Here is a 16,930-nt window from a genome sequence, read left to right as displayed (position 1 = left end):
TAAAACACATTTAATGCAAAAAAAAGTTTTTCTCAGAGTCCTAACTCATTCTAATTGAAACACACAAACATCAGACATGTGAGAGCTGCATCTCTACAGATCATCAAGGATAAATGTTATATTAAAAAAGCCCTCCTTATAATTTGTTGCCTGTTAAACATATATTTTCAATATCAAAAGCAATCCAGGTGATAGTACTGTACATTTGTGGTTACAATGCAAACATTAACTGCTTTTCTTAGTGCAAATTAGCCAAAATTTAAAAAAGATTTTTAAAAAATATAATAACTTTCAAAATCAAGGTTCGGAGTTCACCGTGACAAGATTATACTTCCCGTATAAATCACCCAAAGCATTGTGGACCCTTGTGGCAAATACTCATCTCAAATTGTAGTCAGAAAAAGTGTGACAAAAAATGAGTTTTGTTCTCATGTCTCTGAAACACTGACACTGCTCTGTGTCATTCAAATGCAGATATATTTCATGTGTACCTGTCTACCTGTGCACCTGTGGACATACAGGCAAACACATCCAAACCATTTAAAGTTGCATAAAATGTTTTTTAGGGCTGTCAATCGATTAAAATATTTCATCGTGATTAGTGACATGATTGTCCATAGTTACTCGTGATTAATCGCAAATTAATCACACATTTTTTAAAATATATATATATATATATCTTTTCAAAATATACCTTAAAGGGAGAGTTTTTAATATAGTTATCAACATGAAGTGGGCAAATTTGCTAGCTTTATGCAAATGTATGTATTTATTTATTACTAGAAATCAGTTACCAACACAAAACAATGACAGATATTATCCAGAAACCCTCACAGGTACTGCATTTAGCATAAAACAATATGCTCAAATCATAACATGGCAAACTGCAGCCCAACAGGCAACAACAGCTGTCAGTGTGTCAGTGTGCTGACTTGACTATGACTTGCCCCAAACTGCATGTGATTATCATAAAGTGGGCATGTCTGTAAAGGGGAGACTCGTGGGTACCCATAGAACCCATTTACATTCACATATCTTGAGGTCAGAGGTCAAGGGACCCCTTTGAAAATGGCCATTCCAGTTTGATCTCGCCAAAATTTAGCACAAGTTTGGAGCGTTATTTAACCTCCTTGGTGACAAGCTAGTATGACATGGTTTGTACCAATGGTTTCCTTAGGTTTTTCTTATTTCATTTTACATTTAACAACCTAAAAATTGCAAGTTGCGTCAATGCGTTTGAGAAATTAGTGGCGTTAAGAAGAATTTGCGTTAACCTGTTATTATCACGTTAACTTTGACAGCCCTTGTTTTTTTTGTTTTTTTGTTTTTTCATTAATAACAGTCCTATGACATATATTGTACAACTCACATATCAACTGATAGCACTTCTGAGTAGTCTAACTTGTTCTGAAATAACAATGTAGGGCATTTGACAAAAAAAAGAGGTCCACTTACGTGTTTTTTCCCAGAGCTTTCAGCCACATTTCAAGTTCTTCATCAGTGTCAGTTTGCTTTGTTGTCGTGGATGTGGCTCAGTTGTCATCACATGACCTAAGTGTGGTGATTTGGTCACATGACAACAGGTGGTTGTCGAAATAACTGTGGTACTTAGGTGAAAGTGGTGACAACTGAGCAAGAAGAAGACATTTTTTCCTCAACTTCCTTTGATTGTTTTGCAGGTTTGTGGCTCCGATGGGAAAAACTACAAGAACGAGTGCCAGCTGAAGAAGGCCAGATGTGAAAAACAAGAGCACTTGTTAATTCAGAATCAGGGACCCTGTGCAGGTCGGTACATTACACCACTCACAGTTAATGTCATTACAGTGCGCAGAAGCACCCTCACCAAGACTCATTGTCATTGACATCCCATTTCTGCATTCATTCCATCCATTGATTGGGAGTAATAGTCTGTGGCTGGAATATCAGTGTGACGGCGCTGCTGTTTGTGTCTCTGCAGTGTGACCGCTGTAGCCATTAGGTCAAGGTTAAATACCATGTGTAGGGATGGGAACCGAAACCTGGTATACGGTTTTCAAGACCGTAGCATCGATAAGCTCCGACGTTAACGGTTTATTGGAGAAATTAAGAAAATTGATCTCCTATATATTTAGGCTCTCAGAAAATTCTGTTTCTAATCTGTAATAAAATTGAAATATTCGTCAATGATGCATATTCCAATCCAGAGGAGAGATCTCTCTCTCAGCCTGTCGTCTGTGTGCATCTCTCTCCCACACACACACACACACACACAGAGACCGGAGAGCCTGCTCTTAGCAACAACGGCGGAGAGCACAAAACGGTCCAAAGTGTGGTTATACTTCAGTCGAGTCGATGCAGACAATGCTCGCTGCCAAAAGTGCAATCTGTCAAAACATCTATTCAAAGTGCATCAGATACAGGTGGAGAAATGCGCGGTTTTTAACAGACTATAGTGCACCATCCACCTCAGGGATGTTATGTTATATACGCTAGCAGCCTAGAGCCCACACAGAGTTAACTAAATTATACAAACATGGGATTAATGATTGAAAGTAACCATTAGCCAGCTGATTGTTAAGCTATAGCCTAACTATATTCATGAATTCCACCTGAAATTATCAGAGCATTTCTAGATCTCGTTTGAGAGCGCTCAGAGCATCCTCTTAGGACACTCGACTTTTTTTGTTTAAGCCAAAGACGAGCCCAAAGCCTGTTCACGATTGTAGCTAGTGGGAGGATGACTGAATGAGTGTCCTAGCTATATATAGTGAAATGCCTTCACCCCTTAACAACAGTGGAGTCCGGGGGCTTTAGGTAACAGTCGATTATTATGATATTGCCGATTCAATATGTATTGCGCTTTTTAAGTATTGCGATTCTACAAGTATCGTGGTTCGATATTACAATTTATTGCGATTTATGTTAACTTTTTTAACACTAAAAGTTGAATCATACACTAGGGACTTTTACTTTGAAAAATATCTAAGTTGATCCGGTAAAAATGTTTGATTTTTAGCATGTATGTAGTCAGAGATATCCTGAAGTCAAATATATCCTTCATTGTCGGGCATTATATATTCATATATCGTTCCAGCAACCCAAAAATCAAAGAATATGGACATTTCCCTCACAAATTAGTGCTATTTTATTTTTCATTTATAAGAGACATTTAATGTTTTATACTTCCGGTAAATATAATCCAATCAATCTTATTTCCATATATGTATTTTGTATATACAGTTTCCTTTGTTAACATCTTATTTTGAAAACCAGACGTAGTCACAGGTGTGTACGTGTATTCCGCTAACTTCGCCAAGTCCGTCTCTAGCTCTCCCGTCGGCTCCGTTCTCTTTAAACATCCATGGTCAGCTCCGTCAGCGCCGTTTGAATACATACATGTAAATGTCAGTATATGGGTGCTTATGGAACGTTTCCTGTCCATAACAGAGTTAGCATGCAGCTTTAGCCATAGCTCTGCTTTTCCTGCAATGTGTGAAACCCAAAGTGTTTCCATCCTTTACTGGATGTGTTGTGTTTACCACGCTGGATTTAAAATGTGATATGACGTCACGTTACTCAGACTACAACAATAAAAGCGGTAACTTCCTTCTACCTCGGCATAGACTCAAACAAAGCAGACATATCGATTCTGGCATTAAAAAAATCTATTTCAAAATCGTAAAAAAAAAAAAACGCGATACCTCGATGAATTGTTTTTTTTTTCCCACCCCTAGTATTTATTGAGTTGTATATAATTTTTTAGGCTATATTAGTATAAAAGGCTCTTATGTTAGCCTAATTGCTCCATTATATAATACACAATAATTAAATAATGACAATTCAACACATGAAAATTAAATTTATATATATATTCTTTAATTTTTTTTTCTCTTAAAAAACAACAAAAGAACCATTAAGAGTACCGTCAAAGCGTCAGAGTACCGATAAGCAGTATCGGTAAGAGTAGTTGTACTGCTAAAATCTTAACAATACCCGTCCCTAACGATGAGTGTATTTGTGTAAGTTGCTCAGGGAAGTTTGTCTCAACGCACTCGTGACTTTTCAGCACGCTCTCGTTTCATATCTGGAAAGTGACCGTTCCCTCGGGGGCTGGCTAGGGTTCAGAGATAAGAATCTTTCTCATGCGCGGGCTCATGTACGGATCGAGCTGATAGCAATAATGATTCACTTTTCCTGCACAGACGTTCTGACAATTCAAAACCATTAAACCTTTTTCTCACGAGCTAGCGTCTTAACCCCTCGGGATACCGCTTTACCCCACTTAACTTTAATATCCAAACCCCTCTCTTTGCATGTAAATGAATGTCATTTATCAGCCGGGATAGTTGTCAGATCAGTGGCTGAGTAACAAAGGTTAGCCTTCGTCTTCCTCTCCGCGGACATGTTAAATGAAGAGCTTTTTGCCGGGGAGCAGAGCAAAAGGCACTTAAGGGATTTGGTGTGATCATTCCGGCCTGTTTGATTCCCCGTGGGTCTAAAATAGAGGAGGATGGAGAGGGCTGGGAGAAAGAGGGAGCTGCCAGTGTTTTTCACACATATCCCTGCAGATTCTTCTCCATCCTAAGCTGGCCTCCTTGGGCACTGACTGTCACGCCTCTCTACCATCCTTGGATAATCAATCCCTTTTTTTTTTTAAGGGCTCTCTATGGGTACGAGAGCTCTGGGCTCTCCTCTCCTATTGGCAAATGGCAAAAAAAAACTCAGATCTTGGGGAATTTCACTGCCCTCCACATTAGCTATGTAAGGAGAAACTTCATTTGACCTCAACTCTCGAAACTTATCAAAACACACCAGCTCTCAGTAACGGAGCATGAAAGCAACCTTGTTTTTTTTGTTTTTTTTAGAGGTTCTGACGAAGAAAAAAACTTTTGCATATGGTGTCAACAGTGTCATCTGCTGCATACACTTTTTGTAAAGTTTGCCTCTCATAGCATTTCAAACCATCCTTTGTAGCTGCCTGAAAACTCCAATCTGGGTCAGGGATTTCTGTAAATCCAAAAGAAATACATACTAGAGACAAGCAAAGACATACAGATGTGCCCTTGCGGGAATATAAGAGACTATCACTGCAGCGGAGAAAGCGCAGCAGCAGACCTTGAAAATGTTACGGGGTAATATTGCACGTCGCAGCGAGCCGCATTGTGCCGGACAATGGCCACTGAAGAGGAAAAACCCCTTGAAGGGTGGAAGAACATATGAAATTAAAAGTTTCCCTTGTCCTAATAGGCTCAGTACAGATAGCCGAATGGAGCGGCGGAAAGTGGCAAGTTAAATGAACTGTGTCCGGAGCCCATCTCTGGAGTGGGAAAGCACTGGAAAAAGAGCGAGCCGAGTCATCACCATTAGGCCGAGGCTCATATCCACACCAGTAACAGTGTGATTTATGGGCCCCGCATCTCCAGCCTCCAAACTCCAAATGAGCAACACAAGAAAAAGAGGGGAATAGAGAGGGAGAGAGAGAGAAGAAAGATAAAAGAGGGAGTGGAGGATTTCTGCTTTCTATTGCTACAACTTTACTTTTCACTCCAAAGCCTGGAGAGAATTTAACCAGCGATATTTCTGCCTCGGCCGTTAAACAAACCCTCTTTTCCTCCCACTGTATGTTTTGTTGTCCTCTTCCGATTTTCTGGAGAAGCGCCAGGTTTTTCGGGAACACATTTGTTTTGTGTTTTGTTGAATGTACTTCTTTATTCGGAGCTGTCACACAAGTTTGAAGGCTGGCGCATCCGCAGACAAAAGGAGCTCTCCGCGCGCCGAGCGCAGCCACAAACTGCTTGGCACATTCCTTCACATTATGCAGCAGGCTTCCTTTTTTTTCTGGAAGGTTGTAGGGGCAGCAGTGCAATTTCCGTAATATTAGACAAGAACAAATGAAGAGAACATGCCTCCTCGTAGGTGGTAAATGTCAGCTTGTGCGCATTCGCCAGCGACGCCATTGTTTGTTTTCACTGGAGGTAATAGCATCATTTTCCCCCTGATTTTGAGCCATTGTGGAGGAAGTAGCAAATAGAATTGTTATCTTGAAGCTGGCTGCCAGCCTCTCCACCTCTGCCCCTCGAGCCAATCTCATTGTTGGCAAAAAAGTTCCATGCTGCTCGGAGATTGTGTTGTCTAATTCCCCACCACCACCACCCACCGTAATCACTTAAATGTTGGTGTTTCTTTTCTCTCTCTCTTTGTGCCATCCCTCCCTCCCTTTTCTCTTCCTACCTCATCAGTGATTTCAGCCACATCTCTGCCCGAGCTGACGGCACCGAAGCACTGCAGTCTGTCTGTGTACGGCTGCTGCCACGACAACATGACGGCTGCCCTAGGAGTCGGACTGGCTGGATGTCCCAGTAAGTCCTCTACTACGCCCCTGCTGACCCCTTAGATGTGTCCTGAGTTTGTTGTGTGCACACACACAAGAAAAAAAGATACTATCAGGCTATTTCAGCATATGGGACTTATTGTCCTTGACTGCAATTACGCTCCCAAAGTTGCAGCGCTGGAAACGTTTCATCTTAATCCAAGGAATAATTATGATAATGCTGCACCATATCAACAGCAAAAATCTCTTCATCTGATGATCTTGACGAATGATAGCACACAGATGGGGGAGAAAATGCTGCATCAAGCCGTTAGCTGGGGGATACAGTATGGGTGGAGAAAATGCAGACTTTGAATTATGGATTTACGGAGATTTAACGTGGAAACTCACCTAAGCACACTTTATCCACCTTTTTTATTTGTGGAACAGGGCTTAGCCAACATTTGAGCCTAGTGTGAATCTTTAATACAGAATATCCGTCATACTAAGCAGTATTCAGATGTAAGTTATGTGATGATAAGTTAGAAAAGCACAAAGTATGAGATAAGATGTGTTGCAGAGTTAAAAGTGACATCCGTGTTCTCCTCAGGTACCTGTCAGTGTAACGTCTACGGCTCCTACAAGGGGACGTGTGATCCGGCCTCCGGCCAGTGCTCCTGTAAACCGGGTGTCGGCGGACAGAAGTGTGACCGCTGCGAGCCGGGCTTCTGGAACTTCCGTGGCATCGTGACAGAGAACATGAGCGGCTGCACGCGTAAGGAATTCATATCTGTGCTCATTGAGCAAATGTACTTGTACTGTACCGTTACACGTTGGAGCAGTGATTTGTTGCAATGCTGGTCACTTGGTGTTCCTTCACCAGATTTCACGATGGCGGCGGCGTCACAAACTTTCTAATTTTACAGCTAAACCGTGCACTACGAGATGATTCTGGAAACATTTGAGGAGAGAAATAGACATTAACGTAACATAATATTGATTCATATTTGATCAGCGCTGCCTAGTTTGACCGTTTGGTCGGAGTTCGCGAATGATTAACAGCCGGCTCTCATAGACAGCAGATGGACAGCAGACGGACAGCAGACCTCAGATCAGCTCTTACTGCTTGTTTTCCTCCGGTCTGTGAAATCTTGCAAATACTGTTAGGAGCACCGGAGGACACAGAGGCACATGATTTTTTTCAGGTTTTCATGTACTACTGTCACGATATAGCGACCGTTTTATAAAAATAACTTTTTTTTAATCATATTTGCTCCAATCTTGCCTACTTCGGCTTAAATCCTTCTTTCCATAAAGGGTCAGTTCACACAAATTCCTCAAAAAAATATTTTCTCACTTATCTTGAGTAGGGATGCACCTATCCAACTTTTTCAGTCTCGTTCAGTTAGCGATACCTGGGCTTTGGGTATTGGACAATTCCTTTATATAAGCTGCATGCCTCACTGTGAGGAAGTGACTGGGATCATTCTTTTATGTGTAAGACAACATCAAGCTTGACTTCACATTGCGTTCCTAACTTTGTAAAACAAAATGTAACAAATAAATACATAGATATACATTTACTGAATTGTTATTTATTACTAAAATTATAAATATTATACCAGCAACTTGGTAAAAAAAATATTCAAAATTGACCTTTTTAATGCAGCAACAAATTGGTCAAACTTAAACAGGAATTAATATTCCGATATATAATGTATAAAGTATATAAACATAGAATTGAATTTAATAGATCGGCCCTATTGTCACAAATATCCGATGCAGCTATTTGAGTCAGTATTGGCCCGATATCCGATCCGGTATCGGTGCATCCCTGATCTCGAGTGGCTGAGTGGTTGTGTTTTATTTGGTTTTGAGATACCCGTCTCTGAGATTTCTCCTGTGACTTCAACAGTCAAGTCAATTATAATTATTATTATTTCTATAGTCCAATATAGCCCAAAGTCACAAGTCACACATTTTGCTTCAGAGGGCTTTACAATCAACAAAAAAAGGGACAAACGTCATGAAGAACAACGGAGGAGAGATCCCTCTTCCTGGACAAACTTACACGCTACAGATGTCCGTACTGTAAGAGCTTCAGGTAGAATGTAAGCGTTTTTAAATTGAAGAATATGACTCTATTGGCGGTTAATTCGTTTATTTTAATTGGTCATCAAAGCATTGAACAATGACATTCTCCCTGTAGGCAGTTTTCATTGGAACTACTTTCCAATAAAGAAATAGTCCCTTTTATAACTTACGACAGTGTGTATCTATAGTAACAGGGGAACCTGGTTCTGGATAAAATATGTTCTACTGTAGTTTTTAAAACTCATTTTTTTTTCACAAAACTCAATTCCATTCACCTCATTGTGTTTGGATGAAGTCCAAAAAGCTTTTGAGACAGATATCTCAAAACCCAGACAAATGAAACCAAATGTACACAGCTAGATTCCACTGGAGGTAAGAGAGAAAATATATTTATCAGCAGTAGCGGGAAAATAAATTTCTCACTGAATTGATAGCACTGAGCCAACTCTAAGAGTATTCACTTCTAAGATAAATATCTTTGAATTCAGGGTAGACAGTAAATAACCTACTACAGTAGCTAAACTACCTACATTTAATATAAAGCTCAACTCTTTGACATTTTATAGAATCTGTGTCCTTTAGTCCTGTCAAAACTGTATTGAGTGAACTGTTTTGTATTCGGTGGAGATCGGGGTCAGGACCTCTTGTTTGTCTCGCTGTAATGTAATATGGTGACCGGCTCGTGTCCTGCCGCTGAGGTATCGTAGGACATACCCTCCCGACGCCACGGAGCATTTTCAGAGAACAGCAGGACGCGTGCGGGCGCGTCACCTGTGGCCTGACCTTAACAAGGTTTACCCACAGCAAGCAGACAGCACACTGACTGCACACCAATACCACATCCAGCAGGAGAGGAGGAAAAAAAAATACACATCATTGATTCCAGGAACATGATGGGGTTGATGTCCTTCCCTGGGGTTGTTTTCTTCAGTTTCGGTTACGCACTCATCCTCCTCCTCCTCCTCCTCCTCCTCCTCCTCCTCCTCCTCCTCCTCCTACTCCTCCTCCTCCTCCCTCTGTGGCCCCTAAGGCTGTGTGAACTATTCCCAACCCTTGACTCTAAGACATAGATATATCTGAAGTGAAGTTCAGAGGCGAAGCTTGCCTCAACCACACTGTGTACACTATATAAACTAAGCTATTCTTATCCCTCGTCCTCTTATTGTCCCTAATTGACACTTGTTTTCTCATCAATCTTTCTCTTCCTTTTCCTTCCTCTACGTCTCCATGGCAGCGTGCAACTGCGACGCCACGGGCTCGGTCCGCGACGACTGCGAGCAGATGTCGGGTCTGTGTTCCTGCAAGACGGGAGTGAAGGGCATGAAGTGCAACGTGTGTCCAGATGGAAGCAAGATGGGCATGAATGGCTGCGACAAAGGTGATAAAGATAGCGCAATAATAATGCAAATTTGCTGTTGAATTGAGGTTGTAGCGGGCTCAGTTTTAAAGCTAGAGTGGAGATACTGGCATCATGTGAAACTACAAAACCTAAGGAATCCATCGGTACCATACATACATATACTAGCTTGTCGCCAAGGAGGCTAAATAACGCTCCAAACTTGCGCTAAATTTTGGCGAGGGAAAAATGTCATGGCCATTTTCAAAGGGGTCCCTTGACCTCTGACCTCCAGATATGTGAATGTAAATGGGTTCTATGGGTACCCACGAGTCTCCCCTTTGCAGACATGCCCACTTTATGATAATCACATGCAGTTTGGGGCAAGTCATAGTCAAGTCAGCACACTGACACACTGACAGCTGTTGTTGCCTGTTGGGCTGCAGTTTGCCATGTTATGATTTGAGCATATTTTTATGCTAAATGCAGTACCTTTGAGGGTTTCTGGACAATATCTGTCATTGTTTTGTGTTGTTAATTGATTTCCAAAATAAATGTATACATACATTTGCATAAAGCAGCATATTTGCCCACTCCCATGTTGATAACAGTATTAAATACTGGACAAATCTCCCTTTAAGGTACATTTTCGACAGATAAAAAAACATCCGGTAATTGCGATTCAATATTTGAATCCATTGACAGCCCTATTCACAATACTTGTATGTGTATGTTTATACTTCTGGACTATTAATGACTTTGATTAATAATGAAACCAGCCCCAGCGATAGCACAAGCTCAGGAGCCGGTTGAAGGAAAGGTTAGTTCCTGCTGCGGGGGCCCTGCAGCTTCTTGATTAAGATGCACCATCAGATATCGACTGGAAGTCAAACGCTTAATGAAGTCAGCAGTCCCGGCACAGTGGTGGGGCACTCCGCCACACACCCTGCCAGATGAAAAGACAAGGCACTGAGAGGTGGTATAGCACATGAAAGCAGGAGCCGAGGGGATGGGGGGTACTCTGAGCCTCTGTGATGCTGCAACAATGCAAAGACCCCACACTCACAGCCTGGCAGGTGCATGGTGGGCTCCCCGGCCACAGCTCCTGCTGCGGCGACTTCAAGGCTTCAAACGCTGCTTTGGAGTGCTTCGGGAGAAAAAAAAAAGAGAGCCAAATTATCCTGAGTGCACACCTTTACACAACAGTAAGGCAGTTTGGGCAAAATGCTGTGGTCTGGGAAACCATGAATAATTCACACTTTGTGAAGCACAGGTAACTAGACAATTTGATGATTACATTACTGCTGCACTACTGGGGTTGTAAAGACACTAAAAACAGGTCAGTCACTTAGTAGAGAAAAACCATGCAGAGTAATGAAACACCTGTCCACAACCACTACAGGGTACCAGGATGTGAGGTGTGGGGGGGTTGTGGCTCTGTGCAAGTCTAGCCCAAACTTATGCAATATTTTGGCGAGGAAAAACTGGCATGGCCATATTTAAAGGGGTCCCCTTGACCTCTGATCTCAAGATATGTGAATGAAAATGGGTTCTATGGGTACCCACGAGTCTCCCCTTTACAGACATGCCCACTTTATGATAATCACATGCAGTTTGGGGCAAGTCATAGTCAAGTCAGCACACTGACACACTGTTGTCACACACAATGTTCAAAAAACACTTAATTTTCCTCGTACGGTCTGCCTGAATATACCTGTATTTACCCTCTGTCTAAACCGCTCTGTTTTAGTGCATTTCAACGGAATGCAACGGAATTGTGTTGCTAGGCAACAGTTTGGGTCCATTTTTACTTCCTGTCAGCTGATGTTATTTACATCCACTGCAACAGGAAATAAACTGGGACAAATTTAGAATGTTTACGTTTAAAACCGTGTGATGATCTATATATTGTATACTTGTGACATCACAAATGGACAGAAATCCTGACGGCTTGTTTCAAACGCACAATTTCTGAATACGGGCTGTGTGTGTTTCTCCCCATATTGAGCGTTTGATAGTTTCACAGTATTTATAAAGCACTTAAACCTGCTTTATTATATAAAAGACCTGAAAATCTCACTTTTTACAATATGGGACCTTTAAATACTTGACAAATCCCCCTTTACGGTACATTTTGAACGGATAAAATATGTGATTAACTATGGACAATCGTGCAATTAATCACAATTAAATATTATAATCAATTGACAGCCCTAGTGAACATACTGTATGTAATAGTAGCAGTGGGCGTCAAGCAGAACCACGGCAAGAAAGCACAGCCACAGCTGTAATATATCTGTACTATTAATATGTATATGAAGGTGTTACAAACTCAAAAACATTTATTTTTGTTTTATTACTCTTCATATTTCATATGAGAAACTAATCTCATAGCTGTTTAACAGGCAGATTTTTTTGCTTACTTAGTAAACCTAACCTAAGCAAAAGTTCTGTAATTAAACATTTAGCTTTAAATATTCATGAAAATGTATCTTTTAATTCAGCTCAGCAGCAGAATTCATAAAGCAGCATGATGATTATGGGACCGTGCAGAATGTGTAACAGCACAAACCCCATGTCTTCCTTTAGGTCCCGAGGCCCCGACTTCATGTAAAGAGTTAACGTGCAGCTTCGGAGCGTCTTGCATCGAGGAGAACGGCCAAGCCCACTGCGAGTGCCCCTCGCCTGACTGCGACGAGAAAAACAAAACCAAGGTGGGTCTTTAAAACCTGTCTGCATTTAACAAACAAGTAGTTTACTCCAGAAAGACGCTGTTTCAGTGGCCTGCAGGGAGTTAACATGTGTTCCTCCATCTCCCATCCCTCTCCATCTCTGTCACCGTGGAGCAGGTGTGCGGCTCTGATGGGGTGACCTATGCCGACCAGTGCCAGCTGAGGACCATAGCCTGTAGGCAGGACCAGGACGTTACCGTGCAACACTCTGGACAGTGCACAGGTGAGCCCCGTCGTAGCCTCCATGCATCACGCGTCGCACGGATGGCCAACTGTTGTCAGACCCCCATCAGAAGATAATGAGCAGAGCCGTGGGCCCCCGACATTATCCTCCTCCTCCTGCTGCTGTTTCTCCTCCAAACCCACCTCTCTGTCTCACAAAGTAAAGTCACAGCAACGGGGTTTACAAATTTACCTGGAACAAGAAAGTACCTAAACATGACAGTGTAAGCAAATATTTAAAGCTGGGGTAGGCAGATTGGAGCAAAATATGATTTTTGTTAGTGACCCGGCCGAGATCAGTCGAGGAAATACCAATACACAGCTAAACAGTACACTACAAGATGTTTCTGACAACATTTGATGTGAGAAATAGGCATTACAGAATATTAATATTAATTCATATTTGACCAGCGCTGCCTAGTTTGATCGGATTTAGTGAATGATTGGCAGCCAATAGGAACATTCTCTGTCTGAAATAACCTGTGATTGGTCAAAGTCTCCCGTCACAGGCTAGATTTTTTTTAAAGCCTGAAAACAGAGCCGTGAGGAGGTGCAGACGTCTCTTTAAGAACACTGAATTTTTGCCCAATAATGCCAAAAACATTCTTCCTACTGCTGCTATAATTTCAAAAGACACATTTCTGATTCATGGATAAGATCAAAGTCACATGTGAGGAGTCGTCTGTATTTAGGTTCTTCATTGTTTGTAATGCTGCACTTTGTCAAGCTCCATGATTAGGGTTGTCTTATAGCAAATATTTAGCTCATTTCACTGAGTACACAGAGTAACAGTAAAGTAAGCCCTCCCTCTGCTCGCGGAGCTGCCAGGTGAGAGCCAAATCATGTGTGATGCCGGAGAAAAGTTAGGATAAGAAAGAGAGAGATATAGTAGCGTTTTCAGCTCTGTAGTTTGACTGGAGTCTGAGTCTCTCGCAATCCCCACAAGACAGCAATGACACTTCCTTTTTGCTTTCTCGCCCCTCTGTTGGGATTTGGCTTCATCTCCAAACCCTCCTGTTGGGAAATGCGTCAATCGCTTTGCAGCTTTTGCGCTGCCAGGAACACGACGCCGCTTCAGTATGACGGCCGGCGGATGTACTATAGAGAACATGTGTACCACTGAGTAGAAGGCACAGCTCTTGCCCCCCTGGTCCAGATGCTGATGGACATTGTTTGGATCGGTGTAATAGGTGCCGGGACACACGCCAAGGCCATGGTTTTCATGTACGGCGAAGTTGTCGCGCTGACTGCCAGCTTGCGTCACGACGGGGTTCTGGAGACGCCGGCGGCAAGCTCAGCAGGGGGGAGGAGGAGTGGCAGCTGCGTGGTTCTGGCACTGAGCCGCTGCCAGGTGTCTTGCATGTTTTTGGGGGTGGAAAAATGTTCATGCACCTCTTTTGCTCTGTGGGTCAGGTGACCAGTATTTGGTCAGTCCTCTTCATCTCCCTTGAGCACTCTTTGTCAGAACCCAAACGGGGTCACACATCCACAGGAGGGGCGAGGCTGTTGACATGGTCTGTGTCGAGTTGCAGGTACACAGATAAAGAATCCGAATGTGCTCGGCGAGAGATCGACAAGGCTTTGATAAGTCCCCGAACATCTGGTACTTACAAATTCAGTGCCGTGGGTTACCGGCGAAAAAGAGCCAAGATCCAGTCTGGTTTCACATTCCTCTGTTGCCTGGCAATAGAGATGTGTGTAATCCCTCACCTAGCATTGCTGCACACAGAAGGCAAGAAGACGCCTCGCAGCGGACTCTCTCTCTCTCTCTCTCTCTCTCTCTCTCTCTCTCTCTCTCTCTCTCTCTCTCTCTATTGAACCCTCAGGGGAGGAGCAGACAGGCGAGCTCCTGGTGCCCACCGACAGCCACACAGAATCTTTTAATTTCTTCCCCCGGATGCGGTCGCACTGCGGGTAGCTGCTCCTCCGCCGCCGCCGCTGTCGGCTCGGGGGTTATTCTCGAGCTCATTTCACGTGTGGCTGAGTGCGAATTAGCATTTGCTCTGCCTCCACCCCTCACCACGCCCCCCCCAACCCCTCTTCCTGCTGTTTACATGCACTGCTTCTAGACTCCCGGCCTAAGCACTGTGGCACACTGATGCTCACCGAGCTGCTTGACAACAGAGCAGTGCCAAGGGCCGGTATAAATGAGTGAATATTGATCCTTTTTTTTACATCATTGATCTGTCGAGAACTTTTTTTTATTACACCACAGAGTCTGCCGCACAGTCGGCCACTAATGGGGCAGGCTATGAAATATTCACAACCCCGGCAGAAGAAGCTCCTTAAAATCGTGTGACTTGTGATGTTACCCGGCTCTCTCTGAAGTCTCCCAGCTGAAAAGGCACAGCCACAGAGCATGGGGAGTTTTTCTCGCTTCTTTTGCTGCGTCTCAGCAAAAGATGAAGCTGAAGACATCTGAGTAAAAAAGAAAAAAATGCAAGAGCTACTGTACCGAGCACCAGAGGGAGGGCATTTGGACCGATGAGCAAATTCTGGCGCTGGGGGGAAAATGGCCACCAAGTTGGCAGTGACCTGCCTCTCCCATATGGCGTTATCACCTGTAGGTTTGCGGCAAATTGGCAACGAATGCCAGCATATGGCACCGGCAGCCCTCCGCCTGCGTGTTAGGGTCTGCTGCCTCCGCCGTCTCCCCTCCGCGTCCTGCGATTTTCTCGCATTACACAATCCCTCATTCTGTTCCTACTGTTTGCCACATTCTCCCACTGTGAGCTTCTTTGTTAACTTGTTTTTTCTTTCTGATTTAAATCATTTTTTTGTCCCTATCATTTTCTTCTTGGCTTCCTTGTCTTTCCCCTGCGGTCTCCTGTATCCAGATTCCTCCTCCTCCTCCTCCTCCTCCTCCTCCTCCTCCTCCTCCTCCTCCTCCTCACTGACACCTCAAACAATCTTAATAACCACCTTTCAACAATAACTACACGACTGAGACAAGCCAAGATGACAATACTTTTTTTATTTCGCCTCCCCATCCTGTGACATAACTGTCCACTGCTCCACTGAGAGGAAAATAGGCACAAAAAAAAGAAAGTACACAAATGGACTGTTAAAGCAGATTAAGAGAAACATCCGCTGAACTGACTGCGCTGCCAGTCCCTCTCTCCTCTCTCTTTTCTTTCCTTATCCCATGTCACAGCGCTCGAGATGTGCACACACACCCAAACACACATTAGGCACTTCCCAGGGAGCAGGCCGCCTGACGCTAAGCTTGGCACCTGACTGACAGGTGTAGCCAAGAGGAAAGGCGACGCGTGCCGCCGTTCTCGGTGATAGCATCGCCGCTCTGTGCACTCCACTCCAAATCTCTCTCTCTATACAAATATCTGCTCTAAGCTGACACCCCGTGAGTCTCCCAGGCGTTCCGCCCGTCTCGGCAGGTATCACATTTCGCACCTCGGTGAATAATTGCCAATCAAATAGGCGATTATAGCAGTGTAATTAAGTCCTACACATAATGTTAGGCAAATCCTAATGAGGCGCAAATCTACGTTTTTTTTTTTCTTATCTTCTTCTCGTTTCACCCACACACACCTATGCTCGTGGGATGTAAAGGAAGCGTCGTCACGCCTGCTTGCCTCGGCTAAATCTGAAGTGCTCTCTTTAACGTAGCATCTCCCCGCCAACATCACTTCTACTCCCTCAGGAGTTTTTGTCCTATTTATCGCTCTTTTATCGCAGACAGTTTGTCCTTTTGCACCGGAGCTTTTTGCATTGGTAATGATGGCCTCTCTCTGCAGAGAGCCTCTTCTCTCTATACCTCATTTGGAGTGTTTTGTGTGTGTGTGTGTGTGTGTGTGTGTGTGTGTGTGTGTGTGTGTGTGTGTGTGTGTGTGTGTGTGTGTTGACAGCAGTGTGTTTGTGGTGGCGTTGACGGATGCTCACGCTCTCAGCGCGCCGTCTTTGAAGCCCGAGTTAAAGCCGGCTCTTTTTGCCCCATTTCTATCAATCATTCATCACCGGAGGCGCTGGCTGTTGGTGATTAAAGCTTTGCTACTGGAGGGCAGCATTTGAATATGGATATATAATTCATATGCATTGGCACAGCGTGCACGCAAAATACATTCCATATGTGCACACAAACACACTACACACGATGCGTTGACACCAACTAGAGTAGCTTAACCCTGTTGGGCAACATAACTCATCTGCAGGCGAACACACTGCGGTGCATATAACTCTGAATGTCATCTGTCGGCATATTCCATATTCACTCTGCATATGGATGCACTTTCATTACTT

General features: G+C 43.4%; 1 protein-coding gene across 4 annotated transcripts in view; it reads left to right on the top strand.

Moving 5' to 3' along the window:
- The window catches only part of agrn (agrin), a 349,702-nt gene that overhangs the window by 270,566 nt on the left and 62,206 nt on the right, over nt 1–16,930 (top strand). For all 4 annotated transcript variants that reach the window (XM_074642837.1, XM_074642838.1, XM_074642840.1 and 1 more), the window contains 6 exons: nt 1,680–1,785; nt 6,219–6,338; nt 6,900–7,064; nt 9,618–9,761; nt 12,309–12,433; nt 12,569–12,674. In XM_074642837.1, coding sequence (XP_074498938.1) covers nt 1,680–1,785; nt 6,219–6,338; nt 6,900–7,064; nt 9,618–9,761; nt 12,309–12,433; nt 12,569–12,674 — 766 coding nt within the window. The remainder of the gene's footprint in view (nt 1–1,679; nt 1,786–6,218; nt 6,339–6,899; nt 7,065–9,617; nt 9,762–12,308; nt 12,434–12,568; nt 12,675–16,930) is intronic.

Source organism: Sebastes fasciatus, chromosome 8, assembly GCF_043250625.1.
Source record: "Sebastes fasciatus isolate fSebFas1 chromosome 8, fSebFas1.pri, whole genome shotgun sequence".
In the NCBI taxonomy this organism is placed as follows: Eukaryota; Metazoa; Chordata; class Actinopteri; order Perciformes; family Sebastidae; genus Sebastes; species Sebastes fasciatus.
This window is presented reverse-complemented; position numbering and strand designations above follow the sequence as displayed.